Raw genomic sequence first — 20,219 nt, forward strand, 5'->3', positions numbered from 1 at the left:
CAAATGTCACAGGGAGAGTGGGAGACAATTTTCAGAGCAAAATTCCAAAACGTTTGTTGGTTCAAACTTGTTTTGCCGCCAGTTACCAACGAACCAGTAGTGTGATGCATATTATAATTTACATGACTAAATTTACAGTTATTTGTGTGCTGATAGAAACACTTTATTATGAATATTTTGGAAAGACTAAGACAGACAAAGGCCCAATCCCATTTCACCTCTTGCCACTACCACTTAGCCTATACCCCTTCATTTTGCACGTTCACGTATGGGGTAGGGTGTCCTGATTTTTTTTGGGGATAGAGGGGTAGAGCGAAGTATTAGGGATACCCTTTCAGAGTCTCACTCCAAACAGACTGTTATGAGGAAAAAAAGAAAAACTGGCAGGGTGGCTGTACAAGTGACCAAAGAAGCCCACAAATGTGAGAATTTTCTCCATTAAAAATTACAATACCCATCATATTATCTTAGTTTAGTGTCGTTTTAATGTATTATGGTCATTTTCTTCATAACAAGCAGAAAAAAATGCCAGTAGTTACTGATGTCTCGGTAGCTAGATACCTAAATTTCCCGTTCCACCTTAAATGGTGCAACAGTTACATTCTGGTGTCTCGGGTGTCCGAACTGCTGCTCCATTTAAGGTGGAACTGGAAAATTTGAACGAGAAGCTGGTGAATATCTGACTTCAGCTTCATATCACTGAAGAATTAGGGGTGGGTGATAATAAATAATTGCCCCCCTCTTTGAAGTCGTATGATTCCCTAAATGTAACTAAAGCCCAGCAGTGAGGAGCTGAACTTTACCCTCCTCTGCTGTCACTGCAGACTGGCAGGGTCGCCTACAGAGCAGCGCTAGTAGCTGTTAATGAAGTGATGCTCTTTTTATTTGAGGGTCTTATTTCAGAGGGAAGATTTCAACCACTACGCTGTAACTCTAAGAAATGGGACTGGGCCTAAAACTAAGACTAAGGCAGTGAAATCCTCATTATCATTCAAGTCTCAAGTGTAGCTCTGGACAGCTTGTGACTCCCGCTCTCTCTTCCCCACTTCTTCTCCTCCTACTAACTTTCAGAATGCATGCTTCATCAGTGTGTTCATATGCATGTGTGTCGTACTGTTTGCAGGGCTCTTTCCTTAGGCTCTGATGAATGCTCTCACTTTCTCAAGAAAGTCAAAACATTCTCAGTTTTGCACTTTCTCAATTATCAGAGCCTGTTGTTCAGTGCATCACTTTAGACTGTGTATCGAATGTGTTTGTGTACGTTAATTGTGTGTGTGGTAGTTACACCTTTCCATGTTTTTTTGTTTTGTTCATGCAAAAGAAAATATTAAAATTAAAGGAATGTGAATTAAATGTATTTGATCTTTGTATTTAGAGAAGTAAAGAAGGAAACCAGGGTACAGAAGGATGTGCCATGTGCATGCATTCACAAGGACGAGTGTGTGGAAGTCTATATAATTTGGTCAGAGTCCAGCCTGACTCGGATGTCCAGATATAACCAGAGCTCAAAAAAATTAAGTTTTGAGTTTCAGTACAGCAGATTTCTGTTAGAAGCTGACCCAAACCACACTCATAAACAAGGTGGTTCTTCAAAGGTTCTTTAGTAAAGACAGCAGTTCTGTAAAGAACCATGAAAACTCAGAACTATTTGCATGCTTAGAGAGTTTTTTGCATGGTGAAATTGTTCTTCAGGTTGATGGAGAATGTGTTGTATATAGTTCTATATAGCACAAAAAGGTTCTTGTATTGTTACAATTTGACATTATGACAATAGAAGAACCCTTTTTGGTGCTATATACAATCCTTTTCAAAAAGGTTCTATATAGAACCATATGCAGTCTGAAAACCATTTCACCATGCAAACACTTTGAGTGTTAATTTGTTTTTCATTGTTCTTTGAAGAACCATCTTTTTTTAAGAGTGCAGCTCACTGTCACCCAAAGTGCCAAGTAAAACCAGGGAGGACAGCGCTGGTTAAATTACTGTTTAATGACAATAATAGCTATCATTAGATAATGAACAGACAAAATAAACAGTAATACAAAGTAATATAATATAATAAATTAATCAGCTGTCCAAAATTGGGTTTAAAATCCACTTAAACAAAATTTATTAATCAGGAAAATGTTTTGTAGTCTGGATAACCGTTTTAAACTGTGCTGTTTTATTTCTTAGACTGTGCCTCGTGGATCTTGGTACTAAATTCATGAGTGGCTGACTTCAGTATGCCTGATTGAAGTTGTTTTAAGCTTATTAAAGTAGGGAGAAAGAAAAAAAGTACGTAGATAAACTAAAGCAGAGTAAAACGTGTTCCCAGCAGGTTCAGACAAATGCAGATGTGTGTTTATCAGTGTTGTTCTGTGTGTCTCTGTCCATTTTGTGCTTTGTCTTTTTAATTTCCACACCTTTTTTTGCCCTCCTTACGCTGTCAGACTGCTGGAGTATTCTTCTACGAAATCTTAATGCGCTCCAGGCATCTCGACACCGTGCTGACAGCAGCGTTAAGCTTTCGTATTGAGTACTCCAGTGCAGAATCACTCCTTACTGACCTGGTAACTGCCTTATTTCTCCCTCTTACCATCTCACCCTGACTCCTGTGTCCCCGCTTCAGCAGAGCCAGGCATCGTGGAGCAGGACTATCCTCCAGACTATGTGGAGATCGCAATCTACTGCATAGGTGTCTTCCTCATTGCCTGCATGGTGGTGATCGTGGTCGCATGCAGAATGAGGACCTACACGAAGAAGCCTGACTTTGGAGGGCAGCCCGCGGTGCATAAGCTTACCAAACAGATCCCTCTGCGCCGCCAGGTAACAGAAAGTAGATAAAGAGTTCCAGAACCCCTAATAACACATATCAGCACACACACACACACACACACACACACACACACACACACACACATCCAGAAACAAGAAGCCATTATTGATGCATTAGTGAAGAGAAAGATTCGTTGTTTTAAACTTTTAGAAGTTTGGCTTGAAGTGTGGTGCAGACATATGAGCATCTTCAGGTCCTTCAGCTTCAGGGTTTCATTCCAAAACATATTATAGACCCCTTTCAAGATTTTTTTTATGATATACATTGTTTGGTGTAGACATTACACATTTGAGAAAGATCAATACTATGTTAATGATTAATACACTGTAAAAAATGGCTCAGCAAATCTAAAAATTACTTCATGTGGTAACAAGCAATTGAACTTGTTTTATTCAACTTAAAAAACTAGATTGATTAAAAGAATCGTTTATTCAAAGTGTTTATTTAGGTTGAATAAAAATAGTTAATTTAATTTAAGTAGATCTGACGAGACACTTTTTACAGTGCGCCTTTATTTGAGAAATAAAAATGTCTTTTATGTTTTATCTCAGCTGCTACTCTTGTAAAACTTGTTATATCCAAAAATGTTACATTTAGATATACAGCATTTTGATATGAAGCTTTTCAATTACAATACTGTGCAAATCTCAGAGAGCTCATTCACTTATTTAATTAAATACCAGTCATTCATTTTTCAGAATATATTTATTAGGTTAGATATAAAATAATTCACTTGTGTAAAGAATGAGAAAGTCAAAGGGAATTAAGTGAAGAAAGTTTCCAAAACAGTTCAAAAAATGATTAAAAGCTACACTGTAAAAAGTGTCTCGTCAGATCTTTTTACAGTGTACAGAGAACATGGGACTCCTAACAACCATCTGGAAAACCTGGTAGATTTTGGAATTGATTTGAATTTTTATTTTACGATTTTATATTTTTATTACATTTAATTAGTGCTTCTGTGTAATTGTTTAATAAATATTTGTTTTCAGGGTTTTTGTGATCGTGAAAAATTAATTGTACCGTCTGGAAATTAAACAAATAGAAGGAGCCGTCTGACTTTTGCACAGTACTGCGCTTAATTACTGTCTATCATTTGGAATAGCGTTGAATTTTCGGCTGGGAAACAGTGAAGGATTAGCATTATAAGTCATTGGTGCATATTGCTGTGGTATACTTATTATACTGAATAATACTTCATTTGACATTGTGAGAAATGTGAGCAAATGGTCAGGCTCATGATCATTAGGCTCCCCTGCTGAAGGCTTGCAGTTTGGAGTGTGAAGGTAAGGTCTGCTGTGTGGAGCGTTTCCAGATGTTGACTGCAGAACTGCAAACGGCTGTACTGAGGTCTTACCCTACACTGAAATTGTTTTATTTATTTATTTATTTTTTTTTACATAAAGGGTTAAGTAATCTCCATTTAGCTCCCTGCTTAGTTATCAAGGCTTCTCCACTGTTTTGGTCAGGTTGAAAAGAGGTGCATGCATAGCGAAAGTATGGGCAGCCCTGCTGAATAAAGCCTAGGCTTCATGATAAGTGATAAGTGGCTCGTGTCAGACAGCATCACATGCATGCTTGCTCAGTACACAGATGTATATGTTAGATCTTACTAAGTAAAATCAAGTGTAATGATAATAATCAGCGTTAATAGTTACTTGCTAAATCACACACACACTTTTAGATGGGGTTCTGTTTCATGTTTACCGGAAGTGCAGGTGATCAGCCATCTCCTTTTCTCCATGCAGGTGTCCGCTGACTCCAGCTCCTCTATGAACTCGAGCACACCACTGGTCCGAATCACGACCCGCCGAAGCTCTGACCACGACCAGATCATTCCAGAGTACGACCTTCCCGAGGATCCGCGCTGGGAATTCTCCAGAGACAAGTGAGTTCTCCCAGACTGGTGGTATAAAGCCTGAGCTGTTGGTGCATTTAAGCAGCATACAGTGCACTGTGTAGCTTTGCACTATAAAACTTAGGTATTGTCTGAAACGGTGGTCACTAACCCTCCTTCTGGAGGTCTGCTCTCCTGTAGAGTAGTACTGGGTGAGGTGGTAGACCGGTTGAAATTCTTCGTAAGGTTTACTGTTGTAAATGCAGATAATGCGACGTACAAACAGTGCAAAACATGCTGATTCCCGCACCTCTCGTGTAGTGAGCTTCAGCCTGAGGTCAGTTAGTCCTGTTTATTGTCAAAGGAGTGACATTAGGTTTTAATGAGTTATTTATTGAGTGAACGGGGGAACATAGAGGGGAAGGAAAAGCCAGTCTCTTGGGGTTAGCCATTAGCCTAGCATAAAGACTTGCTGAGTGCAATATCTGTGGCGCTCTTGCTCAGCCAGCTGTTTCAGACGGCGCTGCGGTCTCGGCCTACAAGCCGAGAGGCTCTGCAGCTTCTCAACACTGATGGTCTGAACAGCTGTAATGTTTACTAAATTCCAGCAGCGTCTGTCACTCGTAGATCAACGCAAAACAACATTCAGCACTGTTTAGAGAAGCTGCTGTGGGCTTTGCATATACTCACCTTTATCTAATTAGGGTTAGAAAGTCATATTGACATCTGTCCGTATTTTGCTCATTTCTGTTCTTACTATTTCGCCCAATAAAATATTTTAGATTTACTGCAGTTGTTAAATATGGTTCTTATTAAAGGTTAAAGGGACAAGATTAATTTGCCATTGTTACAAAATCTACAAAAATGGTTTACATAAGCATCCAAATGGTTTTATTTGAAAAAAAAATACATAAACTCACTGTACCGATATATATACCATCAGTATCTTAATTATAATATATAAATAATATATACACTTTTGCCCATTCAGCCCACTGCTGCTGCAGAGTGTAGTTCCAACGTATTTTTGACATTCTGCCATCCTATAATCTAACACTAATACATTTGATCCCTCCAACTAGGGACTTATTAGTGAATTATTCAACTATTTGAAATTTGAAATTAACCTTTTTTAGCCAACTGTGTCTGAACACATCGGAATTAGACCTCCGCATTTAACCCATCCGTGCAGTGAAACACCTCATACACACTAGTGAACACACACGGCGCCCGGGGAGCAGTTGGGGGTTAGGTGCCTTGCTCAAGGGCACTTCAGTCACGTACTGTCGGCTGAGGGGATCGAACCGGCGACCTTCCGGTCACAAGGCTGGTTCCCTAACCTCCAGCCCATGACTCATGTGGTCAGTCTTAGACATCTGAGTTCACCTGCCTGTACTGGGTTCTTCACATATTCATACTAAAATGTTCTCATGATAGTCACTGGATTTCATGGATTTAACTCACATTTTCACTGTGACTGGCCCCTAACAGTAGTTGTCAGTTATCATTGGCTAATATAAATACATCTGTCCAATGACAGGCTTGTTTCTTTTATTTTGTCCATATTCACTAAAGTGTATACATTGATATTCATTGTCAGTTATTCATTCTTCATTTACAATGCTTTTGTTGTGTTGTTGTTTTGCTATCCGGTGTCAACCCGAGGAGGATGGGTTCCTCTTTTGAATCTTGGTTCCTGTCGAGGTTTCTTCCTCTTGCTCTTAGGGATTTTTTCCTGCCATTCTCACCCTTGGCACCGGTCATTTTGGGCCTGCACCCTGATTTTCTGTAACATTGCTTTGTGCTAATGGCCATTGTCAAAAGCACGATACAAATAAATTCGAATTGAATTGGAATTTAATTATCTGGAGCAGGTGTGGGAGTGTGATTGGAACTACACTTTACTGGAAGGTAGAAGGTGACCACTGCTTAAAACATCATCATTATGTAGTAATTTTTGTGCACCGCTGTCTCTGAATTAAAGTGTGTCCAAAACAGTAACCAAGTTGCAAAACTACGTACATTTGTTTCATCGTTGGGTCTTTCAGGCATGAGCTTTATCCATCTTTATGTAAGAGGTAGAAGCCATTATCTGACTACATAGTCTAGTCCCCATTATGTCTAATGATTAACTTCTGAGTAATGTGCAGTTAATTGTTCTGGATAAGCTCCACTCGCCATTCATTATCACCCTATTATTCTTAGACTGACCAAAGCATTTTTGTTGCTTGGCTCACAGACATCCAGCTCTGTTTCTTGTGTAAGTTGATTAGCTGTAGATAAGTGTATACTTTGTGCTAGACTAGACCTAGCCTAGTCTTCCACCAACTTTTCAAAATGTCTGTGTAGTTCAGTGGTTCAAATATAAACAAAGACATTGAGATTGATTTGATGTGAAGTGGTTCATTAGCAGAGAAACTTGCAGGCTCGGATTTCTTTACAGTGTTGGAACCAGGAGTCCTGATGTCTACAATGCAAATATAGCCATTTTATTTACTATCCAAAACCACAAGTTTTTATGTAATGTTGATGATGGCAAAATAGTGGTCAATCTGAAAAATAGTCTTTCAGGACTATTTTGCTTTGCAACACCCTTCATGTATCCCTCCATCAAGAATGGATTAACATAAATAGATTAAAATACTTTTAGACCAGAACTTCATCACAAAACTATCGTGAAACAGTGTCTCAGGCATCAGGCAGTGAATTCATAACCATTTCATGTAGTAACTTTCTGTGAGGGAGCTTTTAGAGGTGGACGTCTGGTTCCTATCACCACAACTGTGAGTAGTTCTGGCTTGGTAAGTTTCTCTAGAGCAGAGCATTTCACACCAAACCACTCTGAATGACTTTGTTGACATGTTAACCATTTAATTATTAAAGCATTTTGAAAAATCAGTGGAGTTCCCCTTTAAAACAGCAGGCAACAGTGCGAAAGACAATAAAAGAAGTACACACAATAAACTATTCAAACTCTATGCTAAAATATTTTTAAATACTATACACCATCAAGCACAGAGCCGAAGAGACTGGACAGTGTTCACTATAGTTGGAAAAAGTAGACCAGTTAATGCAGCTAAACTATTTCAGTACCTAAATGTGGATGGCAAACCATAAAATTAGTAACAAACCACACATCCACTGTGATAGCATCGTTTTGAAACAGATGCTAAGACAGAGAGATGACCCCACATAAGATGACTTAAGTGTGGCCTTGTGAGTGGGTGGAGAGAAAGTGTGTCTATAACTCACCATTATTCAGCTCTGTCTTCCTGCCAAGTCTTTATTTAGCGAGGCGATGGGGAAAAAACTCGGCCAGTAAAAAGAGTGTTCGGTCACCGCACAGGACGATTAATTAGGTGTTCATCCCTCGGCGGACAGCAAGCGTGTATGTGCGTGTGTGGTGGACTTTCCTTCATTTCAGTCCTCCAGACTAAGGGAAAACCCCCCTTCTATGGAAATTTAAACTATGGACATTTCTCTGACTGTTCCCTTTGTGAGTAATGTAATGGCTGGTCTGCAAGCAAGACGTCACGAATTGGAAAAATGGATGACTTCGTTTTCTTTATTTTGATCTATTGCCCCTGATTTTGTGTAATTTAGTTTGTATGAAGTTGCCCGCTGCCCTCCCTCGCGCCGCTGTCTCCCTCGCTGGCTCGTCTGCCCGCCGGACGCATGCCTCTGAGAGGCAGAAAGCTGTGGAATGTTAACGTTTGCGGTTGGCGTGGAGGAAAAACATAACATCGATTATCTGTGGTGGGCTCGGCCAGACAGAGGCGGCCTTTGAGAGCCAGGGGCCGGCGGGCGCTCACAGCACAGAAGGGGGATTGTGTTACCTCGGCGACGGGCTGGCCCCGGGCTCCAGCGCGGGTGTCAATGTTTACACAGCCGGGGGAGGCGAGGGCGGGGCCTGCGATTGTCAGTTAGAGCCCGACCTGAGGGGGTACCCGGAGGGCAAAGGGTCGCAAAGTCGCGGTGACAGTGAGAGATTAAGACGAAATGGGTTTGTGTGAGACAGGTGGTCCTTAACGTACCCAAAAGATAAACAAAGATTCACAGATTGCACTGATTGGCTACTCGTGTCCATGTGACCAGTTTTCCTTTTGACTGGGGAGTGCAGCGTAGCCCTCGGTATTCCTGCTCCAAAAGATCCTCCAAATCCCTGAAGGCATATTATTGTACGCCCCTGAGAGCAGTAACTCTATATCCCCCAGTTGCACTCCCTGCTGTCCCTGTGGCTAATGTCAAATGTAAGCTTGGCCGCGGGTGGCAAAGGGCATCTACTTAACGCCTCAGAATTGGGTAAACACTACAGCGTGAGAACACAGTGCGCACACATGGTCTCATCGAAACTGTTATCTTGCTAATGGTTGCCAAGGCCCTGGCACCACCAGCAGTGCTGCGGCCAGATCAGCACTCTTTATTTGAGTTTGATAGAGCAAGACAGCCTCTAAACGAACGCCTTTCGATTGACTCATCACTCGAAGCTGTCTTTGGAATGTAATTGATGATTTTATGTCGCAACACCACAGAGGTGGGCGATGGCAAAATGTCATCACAATACTTACGGTTTTTTACGATACATGATATGTCACAATATTTCTTTTCTGACTTTCCTCTGAAGTTACAACAGACAAAACACGGACGCGTTTTAAAAATACTATCAAAATGTATGAGTTCAAATATTTGTGTTCAACATTTGACACGTGCTGCACTAAATCCAATTAAACAAGACTAATTATACTCTTTGCAATCAAACATGTAGTTGGCAAGTGTTTTTAAGTACCTATGATATCCAGGACATGCTGAGAGAAGCATATTGTGATGTAATTTATCACAATAACAGTAAATATTGTCATATATATGACATATACGATAACACTTTTTCCCTTCTGATACGTGTCTGCCAATACTGCATACCGATTCCAGTCCAAACTCTCGACTGGTGTCAATAAATCCTGATATTTTCACCATTCCTCTTTTTAAACACTTTGTTTTGGTAAAAGCAGTGTTCTGTGCCGTAAATCAAACATGCTAAGCTTGAATGAATGGCACTTAACTTCACATTTGAAAAGTTTCAGAGCTGTGGAAAGTCTCTATTTGGGGCAGTTTATCTTTAAATGCTTAATTGAGCATTTTTACTACTGCTTGTGTCAAGCATAAAATCCAGCACCACGCAACATGTTTCTCCCTTCTAATGGAGCAGAGCATTAGAGCGCAAGCCAATGCTAATTCTGCATTGAAGTTCCAGTATCAGGCCAAAACCGATATGGTTTCGGTATCAGCGCACCATTAGTTTAAGTGTGTTTATTTATCTGAACATCCTAACCTTCCTCTAATGCTGTTGGCTGGTTCCTTCTGCAGACTGACGTTGGGAAAGCCGTTGGGTGAAGGCTGTTTCGGCCAGGTGGTGATGGCAGAGGCGCTCGGCATCGATAAGGACAAACCCAAAGAGGCTGTGACTGTAGCAGTCAAGATGCTGAAAGGTGAGTGAAGCCCATGGCGCTTGGTGGTGTGGCATAATCTTCCTAAACATCAGAACATTAAAGGAAAGCTTTTCTCAGTTCAGTTCTTGGTTTTAGGAAAAGAAACTGGAGCTGGACTTAGAAACGACAAATATAAAATAAAATCGCCAAACGTTCAATAACAGTTTGTACACATGCCTGAGGTTGATACATTTTTTTTGCAGATAGAAAAAGAAATGTTATAAATAACGTTGGAATAGATGCTGCAAATGTGAACCAAAGTCATGATTGAGCAGGTGTTTTTGTTTTCATGTGCAGTCGTAGAAACAAAAACATGTCAAGAAGTTAAAACATACTTTCATATTGTTACAGACAACAAACAAAATGGTGATGTTAGATGGAAAACAGACAGAAGGTCTACAGATGCTACAGTTACAAATGCTAAACAAGTGGCCAACAACAGTGCTAAACTCTTTAGTTTCTCAACAACGACAACTCGGTTCGGTAGGTCACTGCGGTCACTCCTACCACATCCATGTCAGAGCAGATCACAGTATTCAGACACCAGCTAGACGGCTGGGTTTCTCTATGCTATCACAGTAGTTTAAGGGGTGAACCGCAGTATATTCACCGTGCCGGAGCGCTGCTGTAATAAGCCAGCAACTAAAAACAGCAAGCCTGGAAAGATAGCGCTCTCCCGCTCTCCGATGCCTCACAGCTTCCTCAGTTTACTTTCGTTTAAATCAGGGCTGTAATTTGCATGAATCCACGTCTTTCTTTCACTTTCGTGCACTAATACTAAAATATGACGGTTTGGCGCTGTAACACGGCGCTGTAGACGTGATTTAACACCGCTAAAGTTGTTAGGATGTTAGTAAAGAGGTGAGTTCACCGTAGGTCAGTACAGTTACACCACTGACCTCGTCACTCACACTCGGTCACAGAACAGATCGCCGGTCGCTCCACTCAGACAGGGACTGTATAACTCCGCGTTTCAGCCGTTGCTAAAGTATATTTGGCGACCCTTTTTTTACTCGTGGCCCCCTCCCTCTCTAATCAAGTCGAAAAACTCGGAAGTGCGCCCTCTCCTGGCGACAGCAGAGTAGTGTCGCTTTCCTTGCAGTAGAAAACGCCACCAAGGCTTTCGCTAAAACGTGGAAGTGTGAGAATGGTGTATTATATCGAACATTCGAGGAAAAATTATATCGCGATACTTATCGTTATCGTTTTATCGCCCAGCCCTATATGTGACAATATTTTTTTTTCTAATCCAATAAGTTACAACAGACAAAGTACTATAAAAATTTATGAGTAGACAGATCTTAGGTCATTAAATTTGGCAGTACATTTTGTCTCTGCACTCTTAAGATGTAAAATGCAGCCATAAAATTAAACAAAACAGTTTTAACCTCTTCAACTCCGTGAGACCACCGGTGGTTCCAAAATGCACTTCGTCATATTCTTCATAACTTTCATATTTCGTAAGCTACATTCTAAAGGTGGGGGTCGTATGAGAGCTGTAACTGTCTTCTTTCCGGTCAAATAGATGGGTGATGTAATTTTAAACCCTTATAATAAAAGAAGCTAAACTCAACTACTGAAAGTCGATCCATTTTTCCACAAATCTGGGCTATAAACTATAAACAGATGGCGTCTCTTCAGTGATCTGCTCTGTAAACATTATTATTATAAAATAACACAAAGAGCGTCTAAGATTTTTGGCTTTCAGCAGTAAATTGTAAGCATATAGCAATATGTGTGATCATAAAACACATGTTCTGTTAATTTGAGGGGAGCTTTTACAAAAAAATAAATAAATAAATAAAATAAAATAAAAATGTACATTTATTTCATGCAGATACTGAATAATTTGCCTTACGATTTGGTCATGTAAATTCAGATGGACAAACCAAAAATATACCCTGGAGAGTAAGAGGTTAAACAAAACCAAAGCATCATAAACTTGAAGTTAGAAATACTGTGACAGCGCTTCATGTATCGCCGCTCTCCAGTTTCAGTCTCCGTTTCCCAAACGTTAGCCGAGCGCGCTAACGTTACTCCTCCTAATAAACAGACACACGTAATATTTCATCATCAACATTAACACACGAAGGTGATCAGAGGGGCGGTGGAGATCGAGTCTGCAGCGTCTGAGATCTTTAAAACGCAGAGTTAGAAAAGAAAATCATCTCACAGTGAAAGCAGCGTTTTACAGTAGAAATAAATGGAGCTCATTATGCTGGTAGTGAACTATGCTGCTGACACAGCTGCCTAAAAACCATAGAAACAGACCTTAAACAGAAGTGAGGACCCTGTTGGGGTTCATCCTAAAGTTAGGACAGGATTTAGGAGGTTTAGTCTAGTTAGGATGTTTGTGTGATGCTGTTTTCTTATCTGGAGTTCATGATGAGATTATGAAGTCAGGAGCTGTTGTTCTGTAACAGCTACTGTCCTCAATTCAGTCCTACCTGAAGTTTTCTTGGTGACTAAGCAGATAAGATAAGATTTAAGACCTAAGACGTTTCTGCAATACAGCCCCTTCTACTAACAGATAAAAATAGTTAAGTTAATCAAATTAGTAAAGATTTGATTTGATGAAGAGAGCGTACGCCTGGAGAGACGGAGAGAGCGAGGAGCTGAAGAAAGAAAGCGAGAGCAGGAGAGACTGGAGCTATAAGTGTCTGTTGTGAGGCTGAGAGGAGAGAGGCCACTGAAGGGTTATTTGCTGGTGCTGAATGACGCCGGTAGGCCTTTGGGTCAGGAGGCCGCATAGCTGCCTCTCCGTCCAAGCCAGCTGCAGCAGGCTCTCTCTTCACCTGCACAAAGACACAAAGACACAGCAGAGTGGGGGAAGGGGGCCTGGGTTTAAAAAGACATCTTAAAGCAAGTGTGTCGGGGGGGCTGACCTAGCGGCCCCTCAGAAGAGAAAGCCTGGCAATAATCCAACTAAAGAAGTCACTCTCTCCAACTGTGGAGCAGGGATGTGCATTCTGACTAATTTTGGTATTTGAGTATCTGCAAGAGTTAATGAACGTAGCTGGTTGCGGAGAAGGAAAAAGAAAGTGTTCCGCCTGAAATTAATACACAGCTGGAGGCTTAGGCCCAATCCCATTTCTTCTTTTTACCCCTACCCCTTGCTTTCGAGTGTAAGCCCTTGGAACTCAGTTACAAGGGGTAGTGGTTGAAATCTTGGGACCCTCAAATTAAACAAATAAAAAGAGCATCACTTCATTAACAGCTACTAGCGCTGCTCTGTAGGCGACCCGGTCTGTCTTCAGTGATTGCAGAGGAGGGTCAAGTTCAGCTCCTCACTGCTGGGCTTTAGTTACATTTAGGGCATCATATGACTTCAAGGAGGGGGCAATTATTTATTATCACCCACCCCTAATTCTTCAGTGATATGAAGCTGAAGTCAGATATTCGCCAGCTTATTATTCGAATTTTCCAGTTCCACCTTAAACAGTGCAGCAGTTACATTCTGGCACTTCAGGAGTCAGAACTGCTGACTATTTAAGGTGGAACGGGAAAGTTAGCTAGCTAGTTACCGAGACATTAGCATGCTAATAGTGATTTTTAATGCTTGTTATGAAGAAAAGGACCAAAATACACTGAAACAACATTAAACTAAGATAAAACAATGTTTATCGTAGTTTTTTAACAGAGAAAATTCTCACATTTGTGGGTTTCTTTGGTCTCTTGTTCTCCATCTTGCCATTTTTTCTTTTTTTCTCATAACTCTCTGTTTGGAGTCTCTGAAAAACCTTTGTTTGGAGGGTCATGTAGCCCCAACACTTCACCCTTCCCCTCTATCTCAACAAGAATCGGGACACCCTACCCCTAGACATGAACACGCAAAACAGAGGGCTAAGGACTGAGTGGTAGGGGCGAGGGGTGAAATGGGATTGGGCCTTAGTCTGTTGGGTGATGGCACTGGTGTTAAAAATATTTAAAAATCATTAGAGGCTAAAAATATCATTAAAACCTTGTATGAAGTCGGCAGTTTTCGAGTTGGATGATTAGCAGAGACTAATGAGGACTCGCCGTCTTACATGAGGTCTTTTCAGAATCAGAATTACTTTATTTTGCCAGATGTGTTACACATACATGGATATTGCTTGGTGAATGCGCACATGTATGACATGAGGCGACATATCATATAACAAGGGTCATGTACAGTTGATATGAACATGTAAAAATTGCCCATAATGCCAATATGCCAGCATGTTTGTTAGAAAAATATGTTTCCTCTGTTTCTAGGTGTAGCTAACATCCACCGGAGTAGTTAGCCTAGTTAGCTACAAAGCTATGCTACACTTGCCTTCTCAATTTCATCTTTACCAGTGTCTGTGTTTACATGCAGAGATGTTTGGCAATTTGATTTAATACATTCTGATTATAGATTAAGACTGAGGTGTTTATTCTCTGAGGTGTTTATTCTCACTCTTCTCAACTCAAAATTACACGCATGCGTAGAGAACCACTTAGTGTAGACGTTACCATGACAACGAGCATCACATGAGTCCAGTCAGAGTGAGATGAGCAGCAGTGAGCAGCGCTTGTGTTTTTAATTGCTTTAAAATGATGTCAGACTCAGGAAAACGTCCTTCACATGTCCTTATTAAAGAAGGCCGAGAGGAAGACGTCGTGTTCTGAGACACATAAGCTGGACGTCCGTCCCACCGCCGTCTTTTAAAGATCAGAGCATAAACTTCGTCTCCTCTGCAGACCAGTTGCTGCTCCGCCATGTTGAACGGTATAAACTTCCGCTATGACATCACGAACATGATCAGAATGTACTTAAACTTTCCGACGTATTCTATTCCGATTGGGCAATTAGTCAGATTATTAATGGGTTATTAGGCTGCATGTAAACGTGGCTAATGTGTCCTACGTACATACTTACTCCTGAATGCAGCATTTTCTTGTTGAAAAAGAATAATAGTTATAAAAGTGGTGTTTCACCGAAGTGTTTGTCTGTATATTTTCTCCTTCTTCTAACGAAATACCCGAATAGTGATTTAACTATCTCAGCAGCTCAAGCCGTTGAGTACCTAAGTAATCCATGCACATCTACTGTGTATATGGTTTTATACTAAAATGAGCTTCCAGGTTTCAGCAGTTAGAAACCACATACCTTTATAAACCGAGAGAGAGAGAGAGAGAGGGAGAGAAACAGAGGAGAGGAATGTGTGCCATCCAGTTGTGTCCGGTGCGCTCCGCTGATCAGCGCTCAGATAATGAAAAGGCATCTATCCTGGAGGTAATTGCGCTAAATTGAACGAACCGGGTTTAATTCAGAGGTAGTGAAAGGACGGCTCTGTAGCGGGTGGCTGTGTGTAACACTATATAGCGCTGCAGCGGATAGTTCTGCAACTGAGACTGGTCTGTTCGCTTTCTGTTCGGTTCAGATTACACCTTTACTAAATTGCTTATTACAGTCCATTACTCCTGTTCTTCAACTGAACACACAATGCACAAACAAGGCTCGAAGTGTCTACAGAAAGAGGCTGAATTATTCTGCTCTTTTTTTAGACGACGCCACGGAGAAAGACCTGTCTGACCTGGTGTCAGAGATGGAGATGATGAAGATGATTGGACGACACAAGAACATCATCAACTTGCTGGGGGCGTGCACGCAGGACGGTAAGTGGGCAAACAGGAAACATTCAGAATCATCATTCAGCACTGAATTCCAGGCAACTAGTACAACATAGGCTACGTTCACATTACCAGGTTGAAGTGGCACAAATCAGATTTTTTTCCCCTAGTGTGACTCAGATCTGATGTTTTCAGGGCTGTGTGGACACGCAGATCTGATCTTTTCAAATCCGACCCGAGACACTTTCATATGTGGTCCTAGATCGGATACGTATCCGATTCGTGGCCATGCGTGGCCTTAATGTGACGCTCAGATTGGTATTCATGTGCTTCTTTTCCACTGCGCGTGCACCATCATTCAGTGTTACCATGGCAACAGCGCCGAACAGAAGTTAAAGCCTGTAAACGATGGAAAAGCAGCTCATCTCACCTTTTTCTCCTTCGTCTCGCTCTAATAATGAAGCTCAGAGCTGATCAGAGTTAATTATCTTCTCAGCGAAGCTCGTTCTGCTCGTTAGTTTGTGCTGATGATGCACGTGATTCGTTCACGTGACATTACTGAGTAGGATGAGCTCATGCGGGTCATTTCAGGACGCTGGTTTGTTCACATTAACCTAAACGAGTGTGAACCATCATGTCAGAGAGATCGGATTTGAGCAAAAAAATCGGATTTGAGCTGTGCGGCTAGTAATGTGAACGTTGGATGAACTATTCAGCCGTGACAGTTATCATATTAATACTAATATGATATACTAATATAATCTTCCCTCAGGTCCTTTATACGTCATAGTGGAGTACGCCTCCAAGGGAAATCTGAGGGAGTATCTGAGGGCCAGGCGGCCTCCGGGGATGGAGTACTCATATGATATAGCCCGTGTGTCTGATGAACCGCTCACCTTCAAGGACCTGGTTTCCTGTACTTATCAGGTGGCCCGGGGGATGGAGTACTTAGCCTCTCAAAAGGTGAGTACAAGCACACATACATTCATATACCTGCACACTGAGGAATTAAACAGCAGTCATATTAATCAGGCTCATTTCAGTTCAACTAATCTTACTTCAAATGTGAGATAAGATCATTTAAGGTAATCCTTTATTAGTCCCACAACGGGGAAATTCTCAGTGCTACAGCAGCAAAGGGATCCGGTGTCGACCAGAGGAGGATGGGTTCCCCTTCTGAGTCTTGGTTCCTCTCAAGGTTTCTTCCTGTTTCTCTTAGGGAGTTTTTCCTTGCCACTGTCGCCACTGGCGATGCTCATGGAGGCTTGGACCCAGATTATTCTTTTTCTGTAATGCTGATTTTACTGTAAAGCTGCTTTGTAAAAAGCGCTATATAAATAAACTTTGCTTGCTTGGATAAAATAAAAAAAAATTTTTTTTTTTACTTAAAATACATTTTAGGCCAAAACTTTATAACAAAACTATCACTAAACAAACAAGCAATGTATTTATAACCGTTTTGTGTAATAACTAAACGTGACGTAGCTTTTAGACCCATTAAATGCTTCTGACGTCTGTTTCCTGGTACTATGGTGAACAATTCTGACTCTGTAAATTGGTCTAGAAAGGCACATTTCACACCGAACCACTCTGAAGGATTTTATTCACATCTAAACTATTGAACGATTAAGTAGTTTTGCAAAATCGGTGTAGTTCCCCTTTAAGCTCCTCAACACCAAAAATAAAGATTAAAATAGAAACATATTAAAATAGAGCTATTCTGTAATCCTGAGATGTTTCACACACAGAGGCCCAGTGTGCCGTCACTGAGGAGCCTGGCTGTCAAACTTGAGTTTTGTATGCGTGAAATGGTTCCAGCAGGTCGCATTGTTCTTCAGACCAGCGCAGCCCTGCAGTGCAGCTATAGCACATTCACTGGGAGCATTAGTGAGCGTGCTAACTAAGCTCCCTCATCACGCTCCCTTTCTCGCCTGGAATGTGTGACGTGCTTATCAGTCTCTCACGCATGCAGACACTTTCACACATGCATTCACACATCCATCTACACGGAGCCAGGAAGATCACGGAAAGCTTGATCTGTCCACTGATTATAGCGCTTCTTATATCTGCTTTTTATTGATTATAGATCAGCTTTTAATATGATCGCACCCTCTTATTTAGCTTCTGAGTTACACCAGCTGAGATTGAGATTCACTCTGTGTGTGGATTTTAGAGTTTGACAGACCTCAGAGGGTGAGACTAATAACGTTTGTGTGGTTTTATGTACAACAACAGTCATCAGACTTCCAGCCTCTCTTTACCTCTTAGAATTGTACAGGCTGTTTTTGTCACTGAGCCTTTAAGACTGATATATGTAAATTAACTCTGTTCTGATTGGCTGCCCTGTGCTTCTTTCAAAAAGCAGGTTGAAACACTTTATAACTTCAGTGGGAATGGGTGGGGCTAAACTGCTGTAGGCTAAATAGGTAGATGTTTATCTGAGCTGGTTTTTGTGACGTCACAAAAACAGTAAAAAGTTTTTGTTGCTTAGTTTCCGTGTGTAGACTGGGAAATGCACAGTATGTTTTGAAATTATTCCTTGCTTTTATGAAATAAAAAAATGTATTTAGCCTGTAAATATTGTTTCAAAAATATTGTTTTCATATTTGTTTTTTTATGATACGGGCTATTTAAATACACTGACGAAACCTCAGTATTTGTATTCATCACCTCTGAGGACAAAAGAAAAAGTACAGGCCAGAATTAGAGGGTTTAGTTTAATGGCTACCATCGATCCTGCTCTGAATGTTGATAAAATGAAGTAGATTTTCTGAATAACATCACATTTGAAGCCAGTTATAATCAGCAGGACGGAGGTAGAAATAGTAGATTGTTTTCCAGTTTTAGGAGTTGAGATTTAATTTGAACTTCGATGCTCAATGAAAATAAATTCACTGATTTTCAGTGCTTTTCTGTGTTTTTTTAAGGAGTGTAAATATTTTAAGGAACTTTTATGTAGTTTGTGTGTGCAAAAGTTTTGGCGCCCCTGATCAAATGACCTTTTTTGTTGATCTTGTAAGTGTGAATAAGTGAACGCATCGTCTACAGAGACGCACTTCTGCACATTTTAATGCACTGTTACTGCTTATTTACTGAATTTTACATATTGGGAGAAAATATAACATAAATCATGGCCTGTGCAAAAGTTATGGCACATTTTAGATTTTTTATAGTTCTATTTTTTACCAGTATGTTAATAAATAGAAATAGAAATTGTGGCCTATATTCTGCAGAAAAATGCAGAAGTTTGTTTCCTGGTAAAACTGTACTGTAGGTGTGCTATAGAGAGCATTTTAACCACTTCTACCTTTCTAGTCTTCCTTTTTTTTACATGTTTCTGAGTGAGCTACACGGTTTAATTCTCATGTGTTTGTTTTTAGTACCTATAAATAGGATTTAAGCAGAGCTGAACTGATAATTCTGTAAGTTTGTGCTTCTTTCTTTCTTTCTTTGTCCTCACCCTCTTCTTCTCTTCTCTCCTCGACAGTGTATACACAGGGACCTGGCTGCCAGAAACGTATTGGTCACCGAGAGCAACGTGATGAAGATCGCAGACTTCGGCTTGGCCAGGGACGTCCACAACATTGATTATTATAAAAAGACCACCAATGTGAGTCATTTGCGTTGTCTCTTTAGAGCTATCCTTCCTTTGTATCTCACATATTCAGTTTCTGTCTTTCTTTTACATCATCTTACACAAGTGCATCCTTTTAACGGCCGTATGCGAATTCACCTCTTTTATTCTGTCTCACACTTTATTCTTTTCTCGCTCCTTTTCTCTTTCTCCTTCTCTTCTCCGGGCTTGGCAGGATTTGCAGATTCCCAGGCAGCGAGAGCGCAAAGTGATTCGAGCGCTCCTCACTTATTTAGGCCTCATCCCTCATCCTCGCTCTCTTTTCCAAGGCCCCTGTTGTCCAAACAGCCCATGAGAAAGCAGGAGGGGAAGGGGCTTGCGCATTAGCCACAAACCTAAACACATTAGCCCAGCTTTCCTCCCATTTCCCACCATTATACTAATCTCTCGCTCCGACTGCTATTCATACTTGTTTAGACAGGCTTATGCTTCTCCTTTGGTGCTCAGAAAACTCATGAACAAAAGGTCTTTGGGAAGTTAACATCAGTTCTAAGCTAGATTTTAAACAGTGTAATTAATTTCAAGGTGACTAGTCATTAAAAATGAACATTTTAAAGGGGAATTACACTCAAAAACTCAGATGTCTTTACAGTGGTGGTGATAGGAACCAGGGGTCGCAATGACTACAACACAAATATAGACATTTTATTTACTATCCAGAACCACCAGTGAACCTACACGAGTCTTCTGAGTTTTTATATGTAATATGGATGATGTTAAAATAGTGATGAATCTGAAAAAATAAGTTTTCTTTGGGCACCCTGAATGTTTTACAAATGCGTTTTAGGCCAAAATCTGCTTAAAACCGCTGCAAAACAGTGTCTCAGACATTAGGCAGTGCATTCATAACTATTCCATATGATAACT

General features: G+C 40.7%; 1 protein-coding gene across 9 annotated transcripts in view; it reads left to right on the forward strand.

The window, feature by feature from the left end:
• fgfr2 (fibroblast growth factor receptor 2) overlaps positions 1-20,219 on the forward strand; it is an 81,098-nt gene that overhangs the window by 43,630 nt on the left and 17,249 nt on the right. For 4 of the 9 annotated variants that reach the window (XM_036573651.1, XM_036573648.1, XM_036573655.1 and 1 more), the window contains 6 exons: positions 2,612-2,814; positions 4,567-4,706; positions 10,020-10,141; positions 15,653-15,763; positions 16,491-16,681; positions 19,206-19,328. In XM_036573651.1, coding sequence (XP_036429544.1) covers positions 2,612-2,814; positions 4,567-4,706; positions 10,020-10,141; positions 15,653-15,763; positions 16,491-16,681; positions 19,206-19,328 — 890 coding nt within the window. The remainder of the gene's footprint in view (positions 1-2,611; positions 2,815-4,566; positions 4,707-10,019; positions 10,142-15,652; positions 15,764-16,490; positions 16,682-19,205; positions 19,329-20,219) is intronic. The other 5 variants (XM_036573654.1, XM_036573650.1, XM_036573653.1 and 2 more) reach the window with 3 other exon arrangements.

This window comes from Colossoma macropomum, unplaced genomic scaffold (genome assembly GCF_904425465.1).
Source record: "Colossoma macropomum unplaced genomic scaffold, Colossoma_macropomum, whole genome shotgun sequence".
Classification (NCBI taxonomy): Eukaryota; Metazoa; Chordata; class Actinopteri; order Characiformes; family Serrasalmidae; genus Colossoma; species Colossoma macropomum.